Below are 19,174 nucleotides of genomic sequence, written 5' to 3'. Positions count from 1 at the left end.
GTGTTATTTTTATAGCTGTGGTTTCTTTTTTTTTTTTTTTTGGTGACACAATAAAAGCACACGTGGGAATCACAACACCCGGCAACTAAAGCCTGGCTTACACCGCACAGCAAGTGTCCTCCAACACCAGCCTAAGCCTCACGCGCGCGACCTCGAGGGGCCCGAGCTGCTTCGCTTCACCCAGCGCCCAGGAAGCGACGCAGAGCGGGAGCCGCTGCCCAGGCACGAGGCCGGTGAACCCCACCACGGCCAAGAGAAACCTGCTCGCTATTGACAAACTGCTACGGGGAGTAGAGAGGCAAACACCTACTTCTTTATAGGTAAAACTGTTGTTTTTTCAATAAATGACTAGAAAATAGAGATGGAAATTGATAGCAACCTTTATCGTCAAGACATAGCTTTTCTGTGTTTGAAAAATTACACCGTTAAAAAGTTTCCATGAGAGAATTGTCTTTAGTTATAAATGTCACCGCTATTTCTACTTTTAGCAATATATATTCCATAGGTAGGAACTGGAAATCGATCGAACTAAATAATCTTGCAAGAAGTGTCGTTTGTAAGCTAACACTCAAGGCAAGAAGTTATTTTAATACCATAAAAAAAAAACCTTTCAAAAGATCTTGAAAACTGGTGTGTGGGAAACAGACAAGAACAGTCCAGTCCAGACACCCCCAATAAGCTCCAGACAAGACTAAAAGGAACGAGGAACCTGGTTTAAAAGCAGACTTGCCTCTGCTCCTTCTGTAGTGGATGTTCCAAATCTGCTGGACTGTAAAAGCAAACACCTTTAAAATACGCCATCAGATGCCCTTTCAACACTCGGGGAACTTTGATTATTAGTTCAGTTTTGCTACTAAAATGTTAACATACAGCATTTGCATTTAAAACAGGGAAAACAACAGCCTCCTGCCAGCTGCCTCGGGTGACCCAGCCGAGGCGCAGCCCGATCACCCGCCCAGCAGCCGCGTGTCTCTGAGGCGCCGTCCAGGGCCCCCGTACGAATTCACAGATCGCATCCTGAAAAACCCCTTTAATAACCAGCGTCGAGTACCCGAACGCCCACGCGCGTTGTCGCTCAACTCAGGGTCTTACTACGACGTTTCTAATGCCCGGGCGGCCGGAGGTCTCCCTCCCTGCGTTTTCTTTTCCCCACTCCCCAAGAAAATTAGATCATAACCTCTTCTCAAAAAAGATTTAGAAAACCCAGTAAAAACAACGAACGAAACAATAAATAGGAGGCCCAGAGGCGAGTTCAGCACAGGAGTCACATTCCTGCACGTACTGATGGGAGGCGAGCGCGGCGCAGAGGGACGCTCCCATAGTTTTTCGCAGCAGCGCATCCTCCCGCTCGCGGAGCTGCCAGGAAGGCGCCCGCCCGCCCCGTCCTGTCCCCGTCACGGCCTCAGCGCGGCCCGAGGAGCGTCGCTCTTCTCCCCAGAAAACAGCTCCCCAGGAGGAGGAGCCGCCCGGGTGAAACCGCCCGGAATCTCTCGAGGGCTCCGGCCGACGTGCTCAGAAACCCCCGCAGGCTCCGCGCCGAGCGCTTCGGGCTCAGAGGCGCCTCCGTCTGCTGGGCGCTCCCGGTGAAACGTCAAAACCACGAGTCTTGTTTTAAGGTGACAGTGGAGACGTCGGCAGGTGGACAGACCTCGGTGTGGCAGAGCTTCACGTTACCCTTCCCCTCCACGCGCATCACACGATCTCGGTCTTGATTACGGACGGCGCGACGGCTTCGCTGCGCAGGTCCACGGCGGAGCCGTTCCTCCAGGACTGCTCGGCTGCTGCAGCCACCTGGATCGTCCACAGAAACTGCTCTTTGGTTATCGCGGGGGGTTCCTTGCCTGCAGGGACAGGAACGAAGCACCAGATGAAACACGTATCGTCGCTTGCTCTGCCTCGCGGCACGAGACTTTAAGAAGAAGAAAGTTTCAGCCCCTTCTCCTTCTTGTCCTGTGACCAAAATCCTGTCTTTTTGTCAGCGCAGCCAGAACAGAAATATCTTCCTTCCTTCTGGGCAGCCAGGACTGTAGGCGAGGCTCTCCTTGCTACAAACAACAGCAAGGTCCAGTGTAATTTTCCCCTCCCGATTTTCAGCTCTTCTCAGAACGCAGTTTCAGACCAACACTCCATCCCTCACCCCTCTCACTGACCCGAAAGTGAGAGAAGCAGCTCACCCCCAACCAAGCGGCCTCGTTTCTCTTCATCTACTGAGAGGGGGTCAGCTGCCGGCGCTTCCATCGAACCCTCAGCTCCTTCACAGACCGACCACCCCACGTGTGTTTTCACCGCGCTCAACCCGACACCGGCTTAAACCGAACCACGACGAATCTCACCCCTGGTTTCTCGTTTCTTCTTGGGGTTTCAGACACAAACACCAAACGGCTACTGAAGCAGCTCCTGAAGGGAAGTTTTCGCTGAAAGCAAACCCAAAGCGACGCCGGCCGTTAACGTGAGCCTCGTCCTACCTGTCAGGGTTCTCAGGAAGTGTCGGAAAAGCTCCCTGTGGGCATCCCTGTAGCGCTCGGCCTGGGTCTGCGAGCAGACGGACACCGAGGTCCCGTGCTCCGTAATCCCCAGGGGATTCTGATTATCGACCCGTAACGTGCCTTGAGAACCATGAACCTGCACGGAAGGCAGCAAACGGGAAAAAAAAAAAAAAAAAAAAAGAACGTTTTTAAGCTATCGTGCTTTTGAGCTTAAACACCTGGCTAGTCTACAGAAGCCCTGGTTTGTACAACCAAGAAAAGGCACTTCTAAAATTTAGGAGTTACAACCAACAGAGCCCCTGCACGGATCAGACGCGGCAGAAAACACTGGGTACGGGTTGGAGCACAGTGGCTCTGCTCATGCAATACGTCCATTTTTTTTTTTTTCCATCTGAGCAAAGCTCCTTTTTTAAGTATTTAACAGATATTACTCCCCAAATCCAGCCCACGCATCTGTTATAATTCATGACTTTAGGGATTTACAGACAATTTGCCTCTGAGTTTACACTTTTCTTCCCCTTTAATACCCTTAACTCTTGGCTTCCTACACACCTAAACACACCCTGGGAAGACAACAAATGAGCTGTGCGACATTTCAGCCTCAGGAGAGCTGACACCGATTTCTGCTCTAGTATGAGCACATGCAGCCCCACCAGGACACACGTGAACAGAGGCAAGATTCAGGCAGCGGACTGCAGATTAAACAGAGACAAGCAATCCCAAGGCACAGCGGTGATTCGGGCAGGCTGCGGGCATGGGGCACGACGGGCTGCCCCAGGAGAAGGCAACGAGCTCGCGCCGGGCTGCGGCGTGGGGACAGACCCGGCTGCAAAGGGAGAACGCACCTCCAGTCGCTGATCACAGCGTTTAGTGCAGTGCTGACTGACGTCCAAAGTTACAATTGCTCCGCTAGGAAATTTCATGCTGACCGCTACAGTGTCTGCATCCTTCAAGTAGGCCATATCTGAGTGATAAAAAAGGTGCTGGCTCACACCAGGAACAGCAAACCAGCAAGTACTACGACTACAAAGCGCTGCTCTTCCCTCACGAGGCGACACGGGCTCTACGACACCTTCAAAGCGGGAAGCAACGGCGACAGCGAAGCGCTTGCTGCAACGTACAGCGGCTGGTTTACCTTTGCCGGCGCTTCTGAGGGGGAACAACGAGCTCTGCAGAAACACACGGCCCCTGGGCCTCAGCTCCACCTTCCCAGCCCGGGGCTCTCCCTAAAGGCGCTGCCGCTTCTTCTTCCAACCCCCATTCGCCTTCGCAGCTTGTTACAGCCAAGATCAGGCAACTTCCAGCACGCAGCTAGAAGGAGGCAGATGGTACAAAACCCTCCCCGGGGCGTTTTGTTTGCTGCATTTCAATGACTGTAACGTTGCACACCACACTTTCTAACAACAGCCAGCCAAGGTCGGCGGCAGCTGCAATTACCTTAATTAAAACTTTGCGTTCCCATTTAAAAAGTGGCAGCTTCCAGTTTTATGGTTAGTTTAAATTAGTCTGGTAACCCAGAGCGTGCCCGTCAGCTTGAGAGGATCCAGAGTGAATTCACACCTTTAGCTGTGCCGAGATCAACAGGTAAGTGCCAGAGAACTTGGAGAAAGCAAAGAACTGAAAGAGACTGTGCTGACATTCCTGTAAGCACCGAGCCTCGCTCGTTGTTTTCTGCACTCTGGTTTTCACAGGGCAAACTCGATATCCCTCGACTGCCACAGAGAGCCCAGGGACACCTCGACAGCAACCGCTTCACGTCAGCAGGGAGGTGACCAAATTCAGAAATCAGCACTAAATACCCTGCCTAAAACAACTTCTTTACAAACCTGCCTTCTCTTCACTAGACTATTTTTAAAACTGTTCTATGATGGAATAATTATGTCGCGGCTGCCACGCTCTCACACTCTCTTTCTTCCCAATTTTAGTACTGATGTCCAGAGGTACACAAGAAAATATCAAAAGATTTATTCTTACCTGCACAGAATGCATGCCCCAGTGAAAATATTGTGTCTGGTGCACTCTCTCCCAACAACAAACTGATAATATCTATATCATGCACAGCAGCATTATAAAAAATTCCGCCTGGAAGAAGCAAAACTGGGCATTAAGGTCTCCACATTTAAAACCCACAGTCAATGTACATTTCTGAACTGCACCGAGATCGGTATAAAAAGCACCCTACATTGAAGAAACTAGTACTAAAAGCAAACAGAAAAATGCGACAAAAGTAAAGATTGGTAAAGCAAATGCTCCTCAAAAGAAAACCCATGCAGCCTGAGGCTACGCAGACATAGGGGACTTGCTGCCAGAACCCGGGGCGAGATACATTTCCAGTCCTTGGGGGAAGAACTTCTGAGAAGCCGCTCGCTACCTGACGTCCTGAGGAAGCTGAGGGACGCTGCTGGGTACTCGCTGCTGATGGTGGAGATGCGGTGGATCCTCCCCAGCGCCTGGCTGTCGCGGACCTTCCTGCAGAGGAACTGCAGCGCTGGGTCGAAGCGCCTGCAGAGAGAAGCCAGGAATTAAACTGCAGGGATTAAAAGCATTTAAAGGTCCAGTAAATTACCTACAGTTCTTCCTAAAGCCCCACCTACAAGCTTACGTTCAGCTGAGTGTTGACCCAAACCTCAGCTGAGGTTCGACCTTACGGCCGGGATCGGACCTGCGGATCCCGGGGCAAACGTTAGGGCAGGTACTTTGTGTAGTTACAAATTAGTGTCTGCAAAATACATATATACTTGTCCAAAGAAGTTTTATTTGCAATGAAATTAACAATTCTCAGCAGAGGAGCACAAAACGGCCACGTGTTTACTCACAACCCACATCCCCTCAGCCTACGCACACTTCAGTCACAGATCTGCCCGACCTGGTGGCTGTACATGCACAAAAAACTGTGAGTGAAAAACATCCTTAAACCACAGGCCAAGAAACTGCCTCACAGAACAGCACGGCACGTCAGAATATTTCCTCCTCCTCAGCTCCAACGAGCTCTAGCGTTTGCAAGACCTCAAAAGGATGGCAGAGACATGGACCCCATCTGCCTTTGGCCATTCTAAAAAGTGTGGAGCTTTCACATCCTGAAAGCTTCATCGTTTGAGTTCCACTAGCGTCCACTTGAGCAAACATTTATTTGAATCTCATGACAGCTAGATTTCATCCCCATTAAGCATGAAGAATTAATCCAATCCAATTAACTCCCAGATGAACAACGTTAACAAGCAGAAGTGAGAGTAAGTTCATTTGAGGACGAATTCAGGAAAGCCTGAGGAATCAGTGCTGCTTTCAGAAGGCACGCGCTTCTTTTCAAGTATAAATCAGAAGAAAAACGCTGGTCTTACTTGTAAAATCCACACACCAAGGGTCTTCCACATCTGTCAGCTTCATCAAAACAAGCTTCTGCTGTCTGCCTGTCAAAACTGGGCAGCCTCTCGCAAAATACACCTTTTCCTGTGCAAAAGGGTACAGAACACGGGGTTGAAGGCAAGACCCGTCTGCACAGAGCGTTTTTATCTTGCAATATGTCATTATCTTCTAGAAGGTCTGATGGAACTGGAGCATGGCTTTTTACTTCTTGATGCTACCAATTCCCTTTTGGCCCCCAGCTGTGGTTTTACGAGCTGGTTATGGACCTCAAGAAGTGTGACTGCTTTGACAGACAGTTCTCCTTTCAGTGCCAGTGCTACTTCTAGGACTGGACACTCCGCACGGCCGTACTGGGACCAGCCCAGTACGAACTCGCTGGCATTAAGCCATTAACATCAGCGTCATCAGCAGAGTAATTTCTCTTCCATTATGCAATTAGATAGTCTGCACAACTCACGGGACACTGCTGAAATGAGACAGGGTTCACACGGAGAGCCTTCAGCAAGCAGACGAGCTCTGCCCCAACCTGTGCTACCGACTACAGATAAAACCTGAATTTGCAGCTGCTCCTCTTACCCGCCCGTAAAGCGTCTATTACAATCTCGGAGGCTTCTTCGGGTGGTGAACAAATAATGGCTCCAGAGACCCTGCAGAAGTCAAAAGAAAGATCTTCAGTGAAGACAAGGTTTTCACTAGAACGACCAAAGCTCAAAAGCTCCTTTCAGTTAGTTATTTTTATGACAGCCACCTTCAACTTTGAGGATGAGTTAACAAAAACAAAAGACATAAAACCCCACTGCTCTGGAAGAGCAAGTTACGGTATAAAAGGAACTCGGTACCTGCTTGCAGGGATGAAATACGGGGTGACATATCAAGGTTAAAATTACAAGAGACACAATGGAGTTGCATTGCTTTTCCTGCATCTTAGAGGAGAAGGCGTCCTCTGAAAAGGAGTTAAATCCTGCTAGTTAACACACACAGTCAGATCAAAAGTATTTATGTGGTAGAGCTGCTGAACAAGTGATCAGCACATCTCAGCTTATCACCACTCTTTAGTTTCTAATATCAAATCCATCTTTCTTAAAAGCTCTGCCTTTCACTTTTGCAATGATATTTAAAATACCAATTTGAGACCTGACTGTAACCACATCACTTAGACGTTACTTGTTCAGTTCAACTGTAAAGCAAAACACCACAAACTCTTCCCTTTACACCAACTCTCGCTTTCCTCAAACAGCTTCAAAAGAGCCACCAAGCTCAGCCAGCTGCTCCGAGGCAGAAAAACTGGCAGGCAGCAGGAAAGCCTGTCGCTTATTGCGCTGTGGGAACAGAGGAAACCAAAGCTTTTTTATATTTCCTAACAAACTGCCTGCAATGAAACTCCTCCAAGTTTCCACCGATTCTGGGTACGGGAGTCAAGCTGAGCTGCTCAGGGACTTGTGAAGCACATCTGGGCAGGTGACACAAGGCTGAGCCTGTAACAGCCCCTCGGTCTCGCTCCATTCCCCCGTGTGGGGCCGGACGAGCACGGTCTGGATCCGCTGCGGCGCAGCAGCGTTTTGCAGAGGGGACACAAGCCTGGCACGGAGACACCGGCCCCGAGCCCGGCGGCAGGGAGGCGGCACGGCATGCACGGGAGCCGGCGGCGGACAGTACCGCTGGTCGTTGAGCGCGACGTCGGCGTCCTGCTGCCGCAGCACCCTGGTGCCAGCCAGGAACTCGGCACCGAAGGTGTGCTCCACCTCCTCCAGCTGATCCTCCACCACGTAAAGCAAGCAACAGCCGCTCTCCTCCATCAGGCTTTGAAACAAGGCTTTGTTAACGAGCCCCACGCCGAAGAGGGCGAGGCCGACACCGCTGCCGACGCTGCTGTGCCGCACGGCGGGTGCCGGGCCGTCGGAAGCCTCGGGTGCAGCCCCTCTCTGGCCGGCCTGCTTTGAGGGGGCAGGTGCGATCCTCATGTGGAAGGCGGCAAGCGCTGAGGGGCGGCTGGCAGAGGTGGAGGGCGACGGGTCTTCCCCGGGGGTGGCTGCGCTGGCGGCGATGGGGCGGTGGGGAACCAGCGGTTTGTGGTAGGAAGGCGGCGAGGGGAGCGCGCCGTAGCCGGAGCTGGTGCCGGCGCTGGCGGCAAGGATGAAGGAGGGCTGGGAGAGCAGCGCGGGTGCGTCGAGCTGCAGGGGCAGGCCGGGGCCGACGTCTGGACCTGCAGAGCTGGGCGAGAGAGACGAAGGTTGGGGCGGGGGGGGGGGCAGACACAGACGAAGGCTGGGCGGGGGGGGGGGGGGGGGGGGGGCAGACATAGGAGGGTTGAGGGGGCCAGACACAGACGAAGGTTGGGGGGAGGCCAGACAGAGGAGGGTTGGGGGGGCCAGACACAGGCGAAGGTTGCGGGGGGGCCAGACACAGACGAAGGCCGGGGGGAGAGGCTCTGCTCCCCCTCGCCGAGCGAGAGGCAGCGGCCCCGCGGTTCCAGCCCGCCCCAGCCCCGGGGGCCGAGCCGCGGGGGGGCCGCCCGCACTCACAGCAGCAGCGGGGCGCGCAGGCCGTGCTGGCGGAGCAGGCGGCGGTTGCGGTAGTGGCGGCCGGAGGAGAGGTGCTCCAGGATGCGGTCGCGGCGCACCCGCATGGGCAGCTGGCAGGAGGTGCAGTACAGCGTCTCCACCACCGCCGCCTGCTCCTCGCCGCCGCCGCGCTCCAGGAGGTGCCGTTTCACCGCCAGCTCCGAGAACTCGGCCGCGTAGTCGTGCAGCGTCTTCTTCTTCCGCCCCATGGCGGCGGCCCGGCCGGGACCCCCTCACCCGGAAGCGGAAGTGGCGGCCCCGCCGCCGTTGCCTGGTAACCGCGCGCGCAGCGGCCCGGGCGAGAAGCGGAGGCTGCGCGGCCCGGCCCTCGGCGAGCCCCCACCGGTCCCGGGCGAGCCCCCCCCCGCCCTCGGCAAACCCCTGGCGAGCCCTGAGCGAGCCCCCCTCCCGGCGGGGGGACAGACGGCCGTTCCGGGCAGCGGGGAGGGCCCCGGCAGCGCTGGCGAGGGGCTCCAGCCCCAGCTCCGAGCCCACCTCTCCCCGCACCAGGAGTCCTCACCCCGCTCTGCGATGGAAGGAGCGAGCTCGGGTCAAGCGGCTCCCGACCACGGTGTCAGCGGCGCCGGCCGGGCCTCGCGGGGGGAGGCGAAGCTCACTGAGGCGCAGGGAGCCGACCCAGAGCTCCGCCAGGAACTGCAGAAAGCGAGGGATGACTACAGCATGGCCACAGGTACCCGGGGAAGGCGTCCAGAAAACACGCTGCTGCCCTAGCCCCCACGTTCACATCTTCTTGCGATTCTGCTCCTTTCACCTAGAAAAAGAATTCTAGCTTAGGTTCTCATGAGCACAAAACCTCCTGCTTTCCACGGTCGCTTAGAGCGAGGCTGAAACACCACTTGTTTTGAAACCCCTTTCCCTGTGGAAGCGAAGTGCATGAGGAAACCCAGCAGAGGAAGCCCTCAGCACTATTCCGGGGCATCCAGTAGCGTTTCAGCACTCTGGCAAACCTGTGCTTGTGCTGCCGGCTCTGCTAGCCCTCACACAATGAGGTTAGTTTAATAGATACCACAGCAAAGTACTACAAAATGCATCATCCACCAGCATCACTGGGGCTGGACCATTAAATTCACCCACGGTCTGTGCCCCGAGGGCTACAACAGCAGCTCTGCTTACGCTTACCTGAAAGAGGGAGCCACGAAGCTTTTGGCAGGGATTCAGTTTGCTTAACAGCAGTACTCCAACTTCACAGGTGTCATCTCTTCCTTGCAAAGACAACTGGAGATCCAGGAATCCCAGCTTCGGAGAGCCAAGTCTGAAAAGGAAATGCTCCAAAAGAAGCTCAGAGAGCAGGAAAACCAGCTACAAGCCCTGTCTGCCAAGGTACGGCCCCGAGAGTGCGGTGGCTGTGCTCAGTAGGAGAGCTGGCAGCGGGGGATTCGGGCTTTGTGCAGCAGTTCCCTTCCTCATAGAGAGGAGGTGCACCTGGGAACTGCAAAACTGAACTGTAAAATAACTTTCTGCTAAAGTTTTGCAGCCTGAGAGAAGGACGGAAACACGAAGAAATGATGGCGACAATAGAGGAGAACTGCAGTCTGCGACAGGTAAATCTGGTGCAAAGCTGCTATAGAAAATTCTTCTGTTAGCTGCGTAGTTGTGCTTGTTTTGGGCTTGGGGGAGTTTGCCACATAAAAAAACTCTACTCAATCCAGTAGTTTTAGAGAAAACGCCAAGTAATAATGGTTACCAGTACTGGCAAGGCTGTTAGCCTGTAGGCTCTGCCCAGGAAATACAAGCAGCATTTGGACCAGCTACAGGGAAGATGCGGCCAAGCCCGCTCGCTTTCTTCCTCGCTGCAATACCCTGATTTATCCATCTCCTCAGGTTGTCACAGAGCAAGAATCCAAACTGGCCGAGCAGAACAAGCTGATCAGCGAGTTAGAGGGGACGGTCAGGCAGCTGCAGGCAGAGGTTCTGAGGGGCCGATACCACATCCACGAGCAGCAACGGGCCCAGGAGGCGAGGCAGAGCCAAGCTGAGATGCTGCAGCACAGGGAGCTGCAAGCCAGGGTGGCACTGGAGCGCATCAGCAGCAGGGTAAGCACCACCTCCTGCCTCCCTCTTGGCAGACACTTCAACCACTCCAGCAGAGAATCTGAAAGTTTAGAAACATTCTTGGGCAAAGCACAGCAGGAGATGCTCCAGGACACCACAGGCCTTTGCTCTCAGGACCCGGCTTCCCTTGGCAGCCACGGGGCCAGCAGAGCAGAAACTCAGGCCATTGGCTTCCCAGCTCTTATGTCACTTGCAAAGCAAAGGGGCCTCAAATACCAGAAACCCTTGAGAAATTCAGAGCAGTTTCATCACCAGATTTCTAATACCCTTCCAGGCTCAAAGTAACAGGTATCCCCTGAAAGGCATTTCCTGCCTGGTAGCGAGCACTGAGCCTGCTACCTAGGGGAGGGACTTGGTCCACCCAGAAACACATCATTATCACAGCACTCGCGGTGGAGCCCAAACTGCCCCTAATTTCCCCTGAACAGACTTCCCTTTTCATCATTCACTAGTCTGACAGTGCAGTCTCTGTAACTAAACACCTAAGACTAAACACACCTACTTTCCTCTTTTATCAAAAGTTTGAAAGATACCGAAGCAAAATAATTCAGGCTACGTTCAGTACGGCAGGCAGCAAGGCTCCGCAGGCAGAGCTGGCGGACGAGGAGGTGCTGGAGGCGATGCAGGTACGTGGCGCTCAGGCAGCCGACGGCAGAGGGCTGAGGGGGTACGAGAACGCTCTGCAGCGCTGCTTCCATCTAATGCCTTCCCACCTCTGTATGCATTTCAGAAAATCATTAACGAACGGCTGGAGTTCCATCAGATGCTGAGACAGAAGGGCGTCAAGGTCCCATCGCTCTACACCATGGACGCTACTTTATCACCTGCCAGCGCGAGGGAGAGGAGGAAGAGCCCTGCGAGGTAGGAGCCTGAGGCGCCGTGGCGGAGCACCTCAGCAGCCTCATGCCCCCGCTCCTTGGTTTTGAGACTTACTAACAAATTAAACTCATTTGACTGAAATAGAGTCCTGCAGGAATATCTAATTCAGTTGTTTCCACCGCCTCAGAGCACAACTCACTGTAACTCGCTGCAGAAACAGTCGACCTGGGAGGGAGGCCTGAGCACTGCTAAGGACCGCCTGGCCACCCGCAGCAAGAAGCGTCGCGTTACCGTTTTTGCAGCACACGATGGCTGCTTTGGTGAGCTTGTGTAGTTACACGACTGGAAAACTCACCAATGCCAAAACAAGGGACAGCGACATATGACCGCAAGAACAGTTTTATTTTTCCATTTAATACGCAAGTCCCAACACGTATTTGACACGGTAGCTAGAAGTTCAGTTAGAGCTCTGTATTTTTTAACAGAAAAAAGTCAGTCTGTAGGTCACCCCAGCTTATGGAGAGGTTCGCATTCACACAGGTAGTAGCCCAGATGTAAAAGTCACCCAGACTGCAACAGTTAGAACCACTCAGACTACCTGTATTTTGGAAGGTGTCCCCAACACTCTTCACGTGGGAGTGTGACAGAAAGCTCCAGGAGGGTCACTCTGGGCGAGAGTCCTCACGTTCGGGGAAACGGGGAGCTTCAGTGGTGTCGATGTAAGGCAGCGTTAGCCCTCTGAGTGGAACTGAACTTCGGGAGCAGGAACAAAGCCAGTCCTCGATCAGCACTAATCAGCGGGTACACAACACGGTCACCACAGCTGGTGTTCCCACGAGGATGGATGATGGCTCCAAAACGCACTGGACATGCAAACCCCTCCACTCAATTCAACTGCCTTAAAAATGGAAGCTCTGTTAATGTCTGAACACAGAAACCATCACTTTATAACCTACTCCTCAAGTTCTGACAGCGATTAAATTGTCACAATTACTCCAGATATAAAAATAAAATTATGCAGAACGAGACGTCAGCGCAGTGGCTTTGCGTTCTGTCCTCAGGACTGGCACACAGCCGGGACTGCGTTTCAGTGCTGTCACCTACTGGATTTCCCAGTTTAGCTGCCAAAATAATCATCCAGCTGAAACACGCCAGGAAGAACCAGGGACCTTGCAGAAAAATACAACTGCACTCATTGTATAAACGCTACGATGGCACAATGATTTTCCCTACAAGCTAATGCCTTCTGACTTCCAGCACCACCTCTGCCCCTCAGTTGTCTTTTGAAGATGCTGTTCTCTGTCAGAAGACCGATGACTTTCTATTAAGGCTGAAAGAACACGATACTCCTTGCCGTAGCTTGATCAAACTTGAAAGATTTTACATACCCAGGCAGGATGCACCGCATCTTTTCTTCAAAAAAAACCCCCAAACCACCTCACTGCGTACAAGTTGCATTGTTGAATATGGGAAGAAAAAAAAAAAAAAAAAAAGAACCATTTTCTTAGCTTTGATAGCTGCTAGCGTATTACAGTCAGAAGAGAGGACACTGTGGTCAGGTCAGTTTTTGAAGGATAAAGTACTTTCAAGTTTCCATCAGTGTCCACCACCCGAACCTGCTCCACTACCAACGGAAGATTCATCGCCTGTACGTTCTGGCTGGGGTTCAGATTCACTGGTCCACAAAGAGCATCAGATTCGTTATCCGAGCCCGAGTCTTCCCTATTTTCCAAGGTGAATCTGTTTAGTTCTGCAATTTTCTGTTAAAAGCAAAATACAGAAAACAAGATTAATTCTGTGGCTAAGGCCTCACAGCAACTCCAAGTTGCTTCCAAGGTGCAGATCTGGCCAGCATCTGCTGGAATATCTGCACGGAAACATTCTGCAGAGGGTTAGAACCTTCCAGGAAACAGAAAGGGGTTTTGATGTTATCACTGCTCTGCTCTCCAGGAGGTCCCGCTCCTCTGAATAGTTTAATTTTTTACGTTTAACACGGAACTTGGGCTCTGTCAAAGCACTGGATTTTAAGCCTGCTGTAGGATCACCACTGAGTTTGCTTTTGGTGCATCTGAAATTGTCTCTGTTAGCAGCTGGTGTCAACTACACAAACCAGCCTTCACCAACGTGTTCTAAGGGTCATGTGAACTGGATGAGAAAAAATATATTTATCTTGCAAAATATTTAACAGCAAACTATCCTGTACTTGCCATATCCCAAGTTTTAACCTTTCAGTAAGAAAGCTTTAATGAAAAGGAAGCGTGTTGACTGGCATTTAAGGAGACTGTCCTGTACATATCTGAGAGGTAATTCTGTGATAACGACAGACCAGGCAAGGCCGAGGGGAGAAATCTCCCAAAAAGAATTTATTGGCAGCAACTCAAGCCATGAGATCACTAACAAGGGGAAGGCGTTCAAAGTCAAACCGTGCATCTCCAGTTGTGGTAACACAACATTATTTACCCTGGTGAGTTTTGAGGTCTGCCAGTTAGTCAGGATATAAAAGAATATAAAAACCTTTTGTGATACAGCAAGAATGGAGGAGTAAGTGAAGGAGAGGGAATGATAATACTGCTCAAATTAAAACCAACTTCTGTATTCTTCTCAATACATGCGAGCAATTAACCATTTTGTAAAGATGCACAGCAAGAACAGAGGGTTATCTTCCTGAACTACTTACCAGAATTAGTGTGTCCATGACATCTTTGCATATCTGTAAACTGGTATCGCTCGTCACTTCCAGAAACAGATCACGGGTGTCTTTTCTAATCTGTAAGAATGTCACAGGTAAAGCACATAAGGAGTTAGAGCACACTCACCCACAGCCTCTTGGCACCGTTTTGGTACACAAGCTGCAGGAAAGGCTTTCATTCAGTTCCACCAGAGGCAAAGTTCTGCCTTTCTTGACAAGTCAAAAGCCATACTCTTGCCCTTCAATAAAGCCACCTCTGCAAAGGCAGACTGGTGCCTTTGGAACAGCTTGCCAGAGCCCGACAGATTTACCAAGGTGAAAATACAACGCCAAGATCCATCTCAATCTGACAACCCAGCAGAGAAGGTTCAGGCTTTGAAGATTTATATTTGGAATGCAATCACAAGTTTCACAGAACTGTGCCTATCTTTGGATCTGGAGCCAAGTATCTCTCCATGGAAAGAGACACTGTTTAATTCTGATTAATGCGTTTCCACTAACGGAGTACCTTTGTCTTCTCACTATTTGTTATCGGAGGGAAAGAAATCACAACGCCTTCGGCATCCACGAGACACGGGTAGTTATCTTTGCCATCCAGTAACTGCAGGTACCTGCCAAGAAAAGCAAAGAAGCAAAAAGTGAGCAACTGAAACAGCAGCTGGACACAACAGCAGAAAACCGTGACAAAAACCAGCGCCACGCTCCGCTTCGGAGCTCACCTACGTGCAGATTTACCGCGCCTCTGATTCGCTCAGTGCACTGAACGCGCACGACATACGCTTCATCCCTCTGTTTCCCTTCTGTTTGCTATTCTAAATGTCTCTGTCACCTCTAAGAATAAGTCAGATGACAAGAATTTACTCTTGGAGCAGCCAGAAGTAACGGCAGGCGCTCATCACCTCGTTTCACTCCAGGTACTCTGTGTGTAAACGCAGCTCAGTGTTTTTCACCGCAGGTCCCCAGGGTCGCGCTGGGTTTCCAGCCCCATCACCCTCACAGAACACGCCTCCTAATAACATTCGAGCACCTCTTCGTCAGTGCTGTCTTTCCATACGAGTTACCAAAATTCACATGAAAAAACCCCACAAAAGACCAGTGTACTGACTTGTGCAGTCCAGAAACATTCTGACGCTTCTTCTGCTTCCTCTGCTCCTCAGCCTCTAACTGCAGCTGACGGAGAAGATCCTTCGCCTTGATCTCCTTTCGACCCAGGGGCATTATCTACTCCATACGAGAAAACAAACATTGAGATTTAAGAGTGACTCAGACACTGGGGTTATTAAAACTCTCCCGTAAGCTGGTCAATAATAACACCCATACTTCTGTGTGCTGTCGTTCCTAACACCTTTTTCAGCGTGGCCACACGCTTTCTACTTAACATAGACCACGATGATCACACGGAGTTTAAAACTTTGTGTGAGCTACAACACCCATGTGAAAAACAGGCTCATCCACTAGTACCCGACCAGGCCTGGACAGCTTCTTAGCCAGTTCCTTCACGTCACTACTTGCTGAATAACGTGAAAACCTGCTGCCCTGTCACAGTAGGAAAGGCTCTGCAAGCCAGCAGGAAAAGGAAGGACTCATCCCCAAGGACCAGGCCACGTGCACAGAACAGTTACAGACACGAGGTGTCTAGAGAGCAGAATACACCAAAAACTTCGGGTCAGCCCCAGACAGTGTCCCGACTACTCGGTCCTTCAGTGAGGGGGGCTCTGGAGGGAGGATAATTAACAGACATGCTGAAATAGGCCTAAATAAATAAGGATGACCAATTTGAAATAAAATTTTTATATTCTGGATTGAAGTTACAAGTACAGTCTAAGAGCTTGTCACACAGATGCACTGCGAGCTTTTTTAATTTATTATTTATTTCCCTTCTTTGAAAGCAGCAACATCAGTAACATGAGATCGGGTCAATCAGCAGACCCTGCTTTGATTTAACGAGGTTACCCTGAAGGCTGCTGCCGTTCGAGGTGCACCAACGAGCACCTGCTTTGCTGCAGGACAGTCCAGGCACACCCTAACAAACAGGGACCTCCAGGGAACATTAAGGTGGTAACACCACAAGGGAGAAAGGATCAACACCGAAACCTCAGTCACCCTAGGCAAAGGCACATGTTAAGAGAGATCAGAATGGTTTTAGAGGGGGAAAAAAGTCTACGTCTGCTTTCCCTGATTAAGTCCTTAGACTCAGCACTCTTAACTGGTCCTGGAGCAGCAGCAGGTAGCTTGGTGAGGCTTGTTCAAGCAGGCCTTGTTACAGCAGGATAGTAAGGAAATTAGTAGAGATTCTAAACTAAAGTTCCTGTAATTAGTTTCCTAGGATCTTCAGGGAAAGAAAATTCTTTCCATTCTATACAGTTCCAGAAAACGAAAGGAAAAAAAGTGGAAAAGCCCTCGATGCCACTGGCCCTACCTTCAGCTCGTCAGGAGGCTGAACACCGTACGTCAGAGGGCCCCTGATCAGCTGCAAGTCGTGGGTGGCAATTGTGGCTGCTGTCCGCTTTTCACAGATGTCTTCGTGCAGTTTAGTCTGAAACACAAAGAACGCCATCAGAATACATCAAAAACATCAACAGGATTGATTCCTCCTGGGGTTCAGCATTTTATGTAGCATTATCAGCTAGCTGAGTGACCCTTCTGCATTAAATGGAGCCCTTCACCTGCGAAAGTATTTTATCTGAATTACAATCCAAACGCAAAGATAGCGAAGCTCAGCATGCAACATCTTTCTCAAGTTGCAGATGAACAGTTTTAAACCAGAAACCAATCCCAAACGCGCGCGTCCCGCAATCCGAAGGAAGCGAACGCCGACATCTAAGGGATGGGCGAGCAGCCTGGCAGGCGGAAGGCTGGTCACCACACCTCGGCTGGAGGGTTGGGCTCGGATCAGGGGACCTGGAGCCAAACCAGGCTACGTCTGGCGTGGATGCGGGTTTAGTCCTCAACAGGTTCCGCAGCACTAACAAGCTGGTGGTACAGCAGCAAAGCAAACGCCTGTGTGCTCGTCGCCCTCTCATGGTAATATCTGAGCTCGTTTGGGTTCTTTGGGAAAACCAGTTCTGCTGGTGACGGCCTGAGCAGGCAGCACGTCGCGGGCAGAGGCCACGCCGCGCTGCCGTCCCCTCACCCAAGAGCTCACCCTAAATTTCAGAAACTTATCTGCTGGCCGGAGTCCAGCACAGTCCATTTCCAACTCTCCTGCGGCAAACGAACGGCAGCAGTTACCTGTGCGGACAGGAACCTCTTCAGAGCACTTCCTGGCTTGAGGTTGACTCCCTTCAGCACGCAGCACACGATGAAGGCTCGGACGTCTTTGACGCCCGGGCTCACTTTGACCACTAAAGGCGCTGGGTTTTCAGAGACGTGCAGAACCTTCACCAGCAGCTTGCTCGCCTCCTCCACCTCGTCCTGCTCCCCGTCGTCCTTCTTCTGCTGCTGCTTCTCCCTCTTCTTCTTCCTGGCCTCCTCCCTGGAGCTCTCGCCCTTCCCCTTCCCGCGGCCGCCAGCCCGCAGGTACTCCAGGATGGCCTTCGTCTGGCAGCCATTGACCATCTTCTCCAACCGCTTGTCCTTCAGCTGGTTGCCCTTGAAGTTGGCTTCCTTCAGCCGGGGGCAGTCAGCCAGTGCGGCGGGCAGCTCCTTCAGCTGGTTGTTGGCCACATCCAGGCTCTGGAAGAAAGACAGAGAGGTGAGGGGACGGGTGATGAGGGCATGAGGGGAGAAGGGGACGAGGGCGTGAGGGGACGAGGGCGTGAGGGGACGAGGGCGTGAGGGGACGAGGGCGTGAGGGGACGAGGGCGTGAGGGGACGAGGGCGTGAGGGGACGAGGGCGTGAGGGGACGAGGGCGTGAGGGGACGAGGCCTGCTCCCACCTTGAGGGCCGTGAGGGCAGCGATGTCGGCGCCCAGCTCCACCACCTCGTTGTCGGCCGCCTCCAGACGGCTGAGGAGCGGGAAGGCGGCGGCGGCCGGGGAGGGCAGCAGCCCACCGGGCAGGGCCCGCAGGCGGTTCCCGGAGAGCAGCAGCGCCTGGAGCTGCGGCGCGGCCCAGGCCAGCCCCGGGCCCAGCTCCCGCAGGCGGTTCCCGCTGAGGTTGAGGCTGCGCAGCTGCGGGAAGGCCGCGGGTCCCTCGGGAGCGGCTCCCGCCGCCGGCCCGCCCAGCGCGGCGGGCAGCGCCTCCAGCCCGTTCCCGGAGAGGTCGAGCAGGCGCAGGGCCGGCAGCGGCCCGCCCAGCCCCGCGCCCAGCCCGGCGGGGCCCAGCGCGTTGCCGCTCAGCACCAGCGTGTGGAGGGCGGGCAGGGCGGCGGCCAGGCCCGGGCCCAGCTCCCGCAGCGCCGCGCACCCGCTCAGCTCCAGCGACTGCAGCAGCGGCAGCGCCAGCAGCTCCGCCGGCAGCCGCCCGCCGCCCGCCGCCACCCGCTCCGCCACCGCCGCCCCGGGCAGCGACAGCTCCCGCCGCCGCTCGCGGGCCGCCGCCTCCAGCTCCGGCCAGGCCGCCGCCATGGCGCCGCGCTCCCGGGGCCGCCCTCCGCCGCGGGAAGGCCCGCCCGGCCCCGCCGAACCCCGCCCCGGCCCCGCCCCGGCCCCGCCGAGCCCCGCCCGGCCCCGCCCCGGCCCCGCCGAACCCCCTCGGGCACCGGCGGCTGCCGTCCCTCCGATAGAATATACTTCACCGTTGCTAGTAGCCACGGTTAGTAATTTAGTAGCCACGGTTAATAATCGTGCTAGTAGCTAGAGTTACCGCACCCATGGGGACAATTACAAGGTTTTGAAGCTTGGTCGAGTAAGAGTTCGAGCAATAACAAGTTCCTCAAGAACAAGCTTCGATCTCCAAACCCTAGGAGATAAGCAGAACATCCTGGACCATAAAAGAGATGTCTGGGATCATGTGGAGGGTGTTATTTGACAACCTGGCAAAGGGACTATTTGATTACTTATCTTGGCAATTAAACTAACTTTTGAGTGTCCTAAAGTGAACTACCTTCATTATAATACTAAAAACCACACCCACAGGTCAGAAAAGGCCCCTGCCCAGGTTAAGACCCTTCCCCTGAGCACGACCATTATGTACATCGAATTCTAATTGTATGTGAATCACTAACCCATCAGCATCTAACAGGTGTGTTATGGAAAAGCACTAACCTCTGATTTCTCTGTATAAAAGGAGCACAAAAACCT

General features: G+C 52.9%; 3 protein-coding genes across 6 annotated transcripts; 1 reads left to right on the top strand and 2 right to left on the bottom strand.

Annotated features, from left to right (window-relative positions):
• Positions 1–362: 362 nt before the first annotated feature.
• Positions 363–8,619, bottom strand: LOC141953789 (myo-inositol 2-dehydrogenase-like). 2 transcript variants are annotated; one of them, XM_074892618.1, is made up of 9 exons: positions 8,372–8,619; positions 7,506–8,060; positions 6,426–6,496; positions 5,825–5,933; positions 4,858–4,988; positions 4,461–4,568; positions 3,332–3,450; positions 2,466–2,622; positions 363–1,841 (listed from the first exon to the last, which is right to left on the bottom strand). In XM_074892618.1, exons 1-9 carry the CDS (start codon positions 8,617–8,619, stop codon positions 1,693–1,695), a joined length of 1,647 nt encoding a protein of 548 aa, XP_074748719.1. In that variant the 3' UTR covers positions 363–1,692. The 2 variants fall into 2 exon arrangements, 1 of the variants encoding a protein (XP_074748719.1); XR_012632007.1 differs by having other exon boundaries at positions 1,718–1,841; positions 2,175–2,622.
• On the top strand, positions 8,618–11,603 carry CCDC27 (coiled-coil domain containing 27). 2 transcript variants are annotated; one of them, XM_074892622.1, is made up of 7 exons: positions 8,618–9,101; positions 9,621–9,751; positions 9,898–9,972; positions 10,253–10,465; positions 11,005–11,109; positions 11,214–11,344; positions 11,490–11,603. In XM_074892622.1, exons 1-7 carry the CDS (start codon positions 8,618–8,620, stop codon positions 11,542–11,544), a joined length of 1,194 nt encoding a protein of 397 aa, XP_074748723.1. In that variant the 3' UTR covers positions 11,545–11,603. The 2 variants fall into 2 exon arrangements, with proteins under 2 accessions (XP_074748723.1, XP_074748721.1); XM_074892620.1 differs by lacking the exons at positions 11,214–11,344; positions 11,490–11,603 and having other exon boundaries at positions 10,253–11,135.
• Positions 11,604–11,685: 82 nt separating this feature from the next.
• Positions 11,686–18,515, bottom strand: LRRC47 (leucine rich repeat containing 47). Of its 2 annotated transcripts, XR_012632006.1 has the most exons (8): positions 17,870–18,515; positions 17,223–17,666; positions 16,411–16,527; positions 15,097–15,212; positions 14,500–14,602; positions 13,980–14,069; positions 12,691–13,062; positions 11,686–12,200 (listed from the first exon to the last, which is right to left on the bottom strand). XR_012632006.1 is itself a non-coding variant. In XM_074892617.1 (7 exons), the coding sequence occupies exons 1-7, from the start codon at positions 18,497–18,499 to the stop codon at positions 12,823–12,825; spliced, it is 1,740 nt and encodes a 579-aa protein (XP_074748718.1). In that variant the 5' UTR covers positions 18,500–18,515; the 3' UTR covers positions 11,686–12,822. The 2 variants fall into 2 exon arrangements, 1 of the variants encoding a protein (XP_074748718.1); XM_074892617.1 differs by having other exon boundaries at positions 11,686–13,062.
• Positions 18,516–19,174: the final 659 nt, after the last annotated feature.

This window comes from Strix uralensis, chromosome 23 (genome assembly GCF_047716275.1).
Source record: "Strix uralensis isolate ZFMK-TIS-50842 chromosome 23, bStrUra1, whole genome shotgun sequence".
NCBI lineage: Eukaryota > Metazoa > Chordata > Aves > Strigiformes > Strigidae > Strix > Strix uralensis.
The sequence above is the reverse complement of the archived record's forward strand: the minus strand, read 5'-3'. Positions and strand labels throughout refer to the sequence as shown.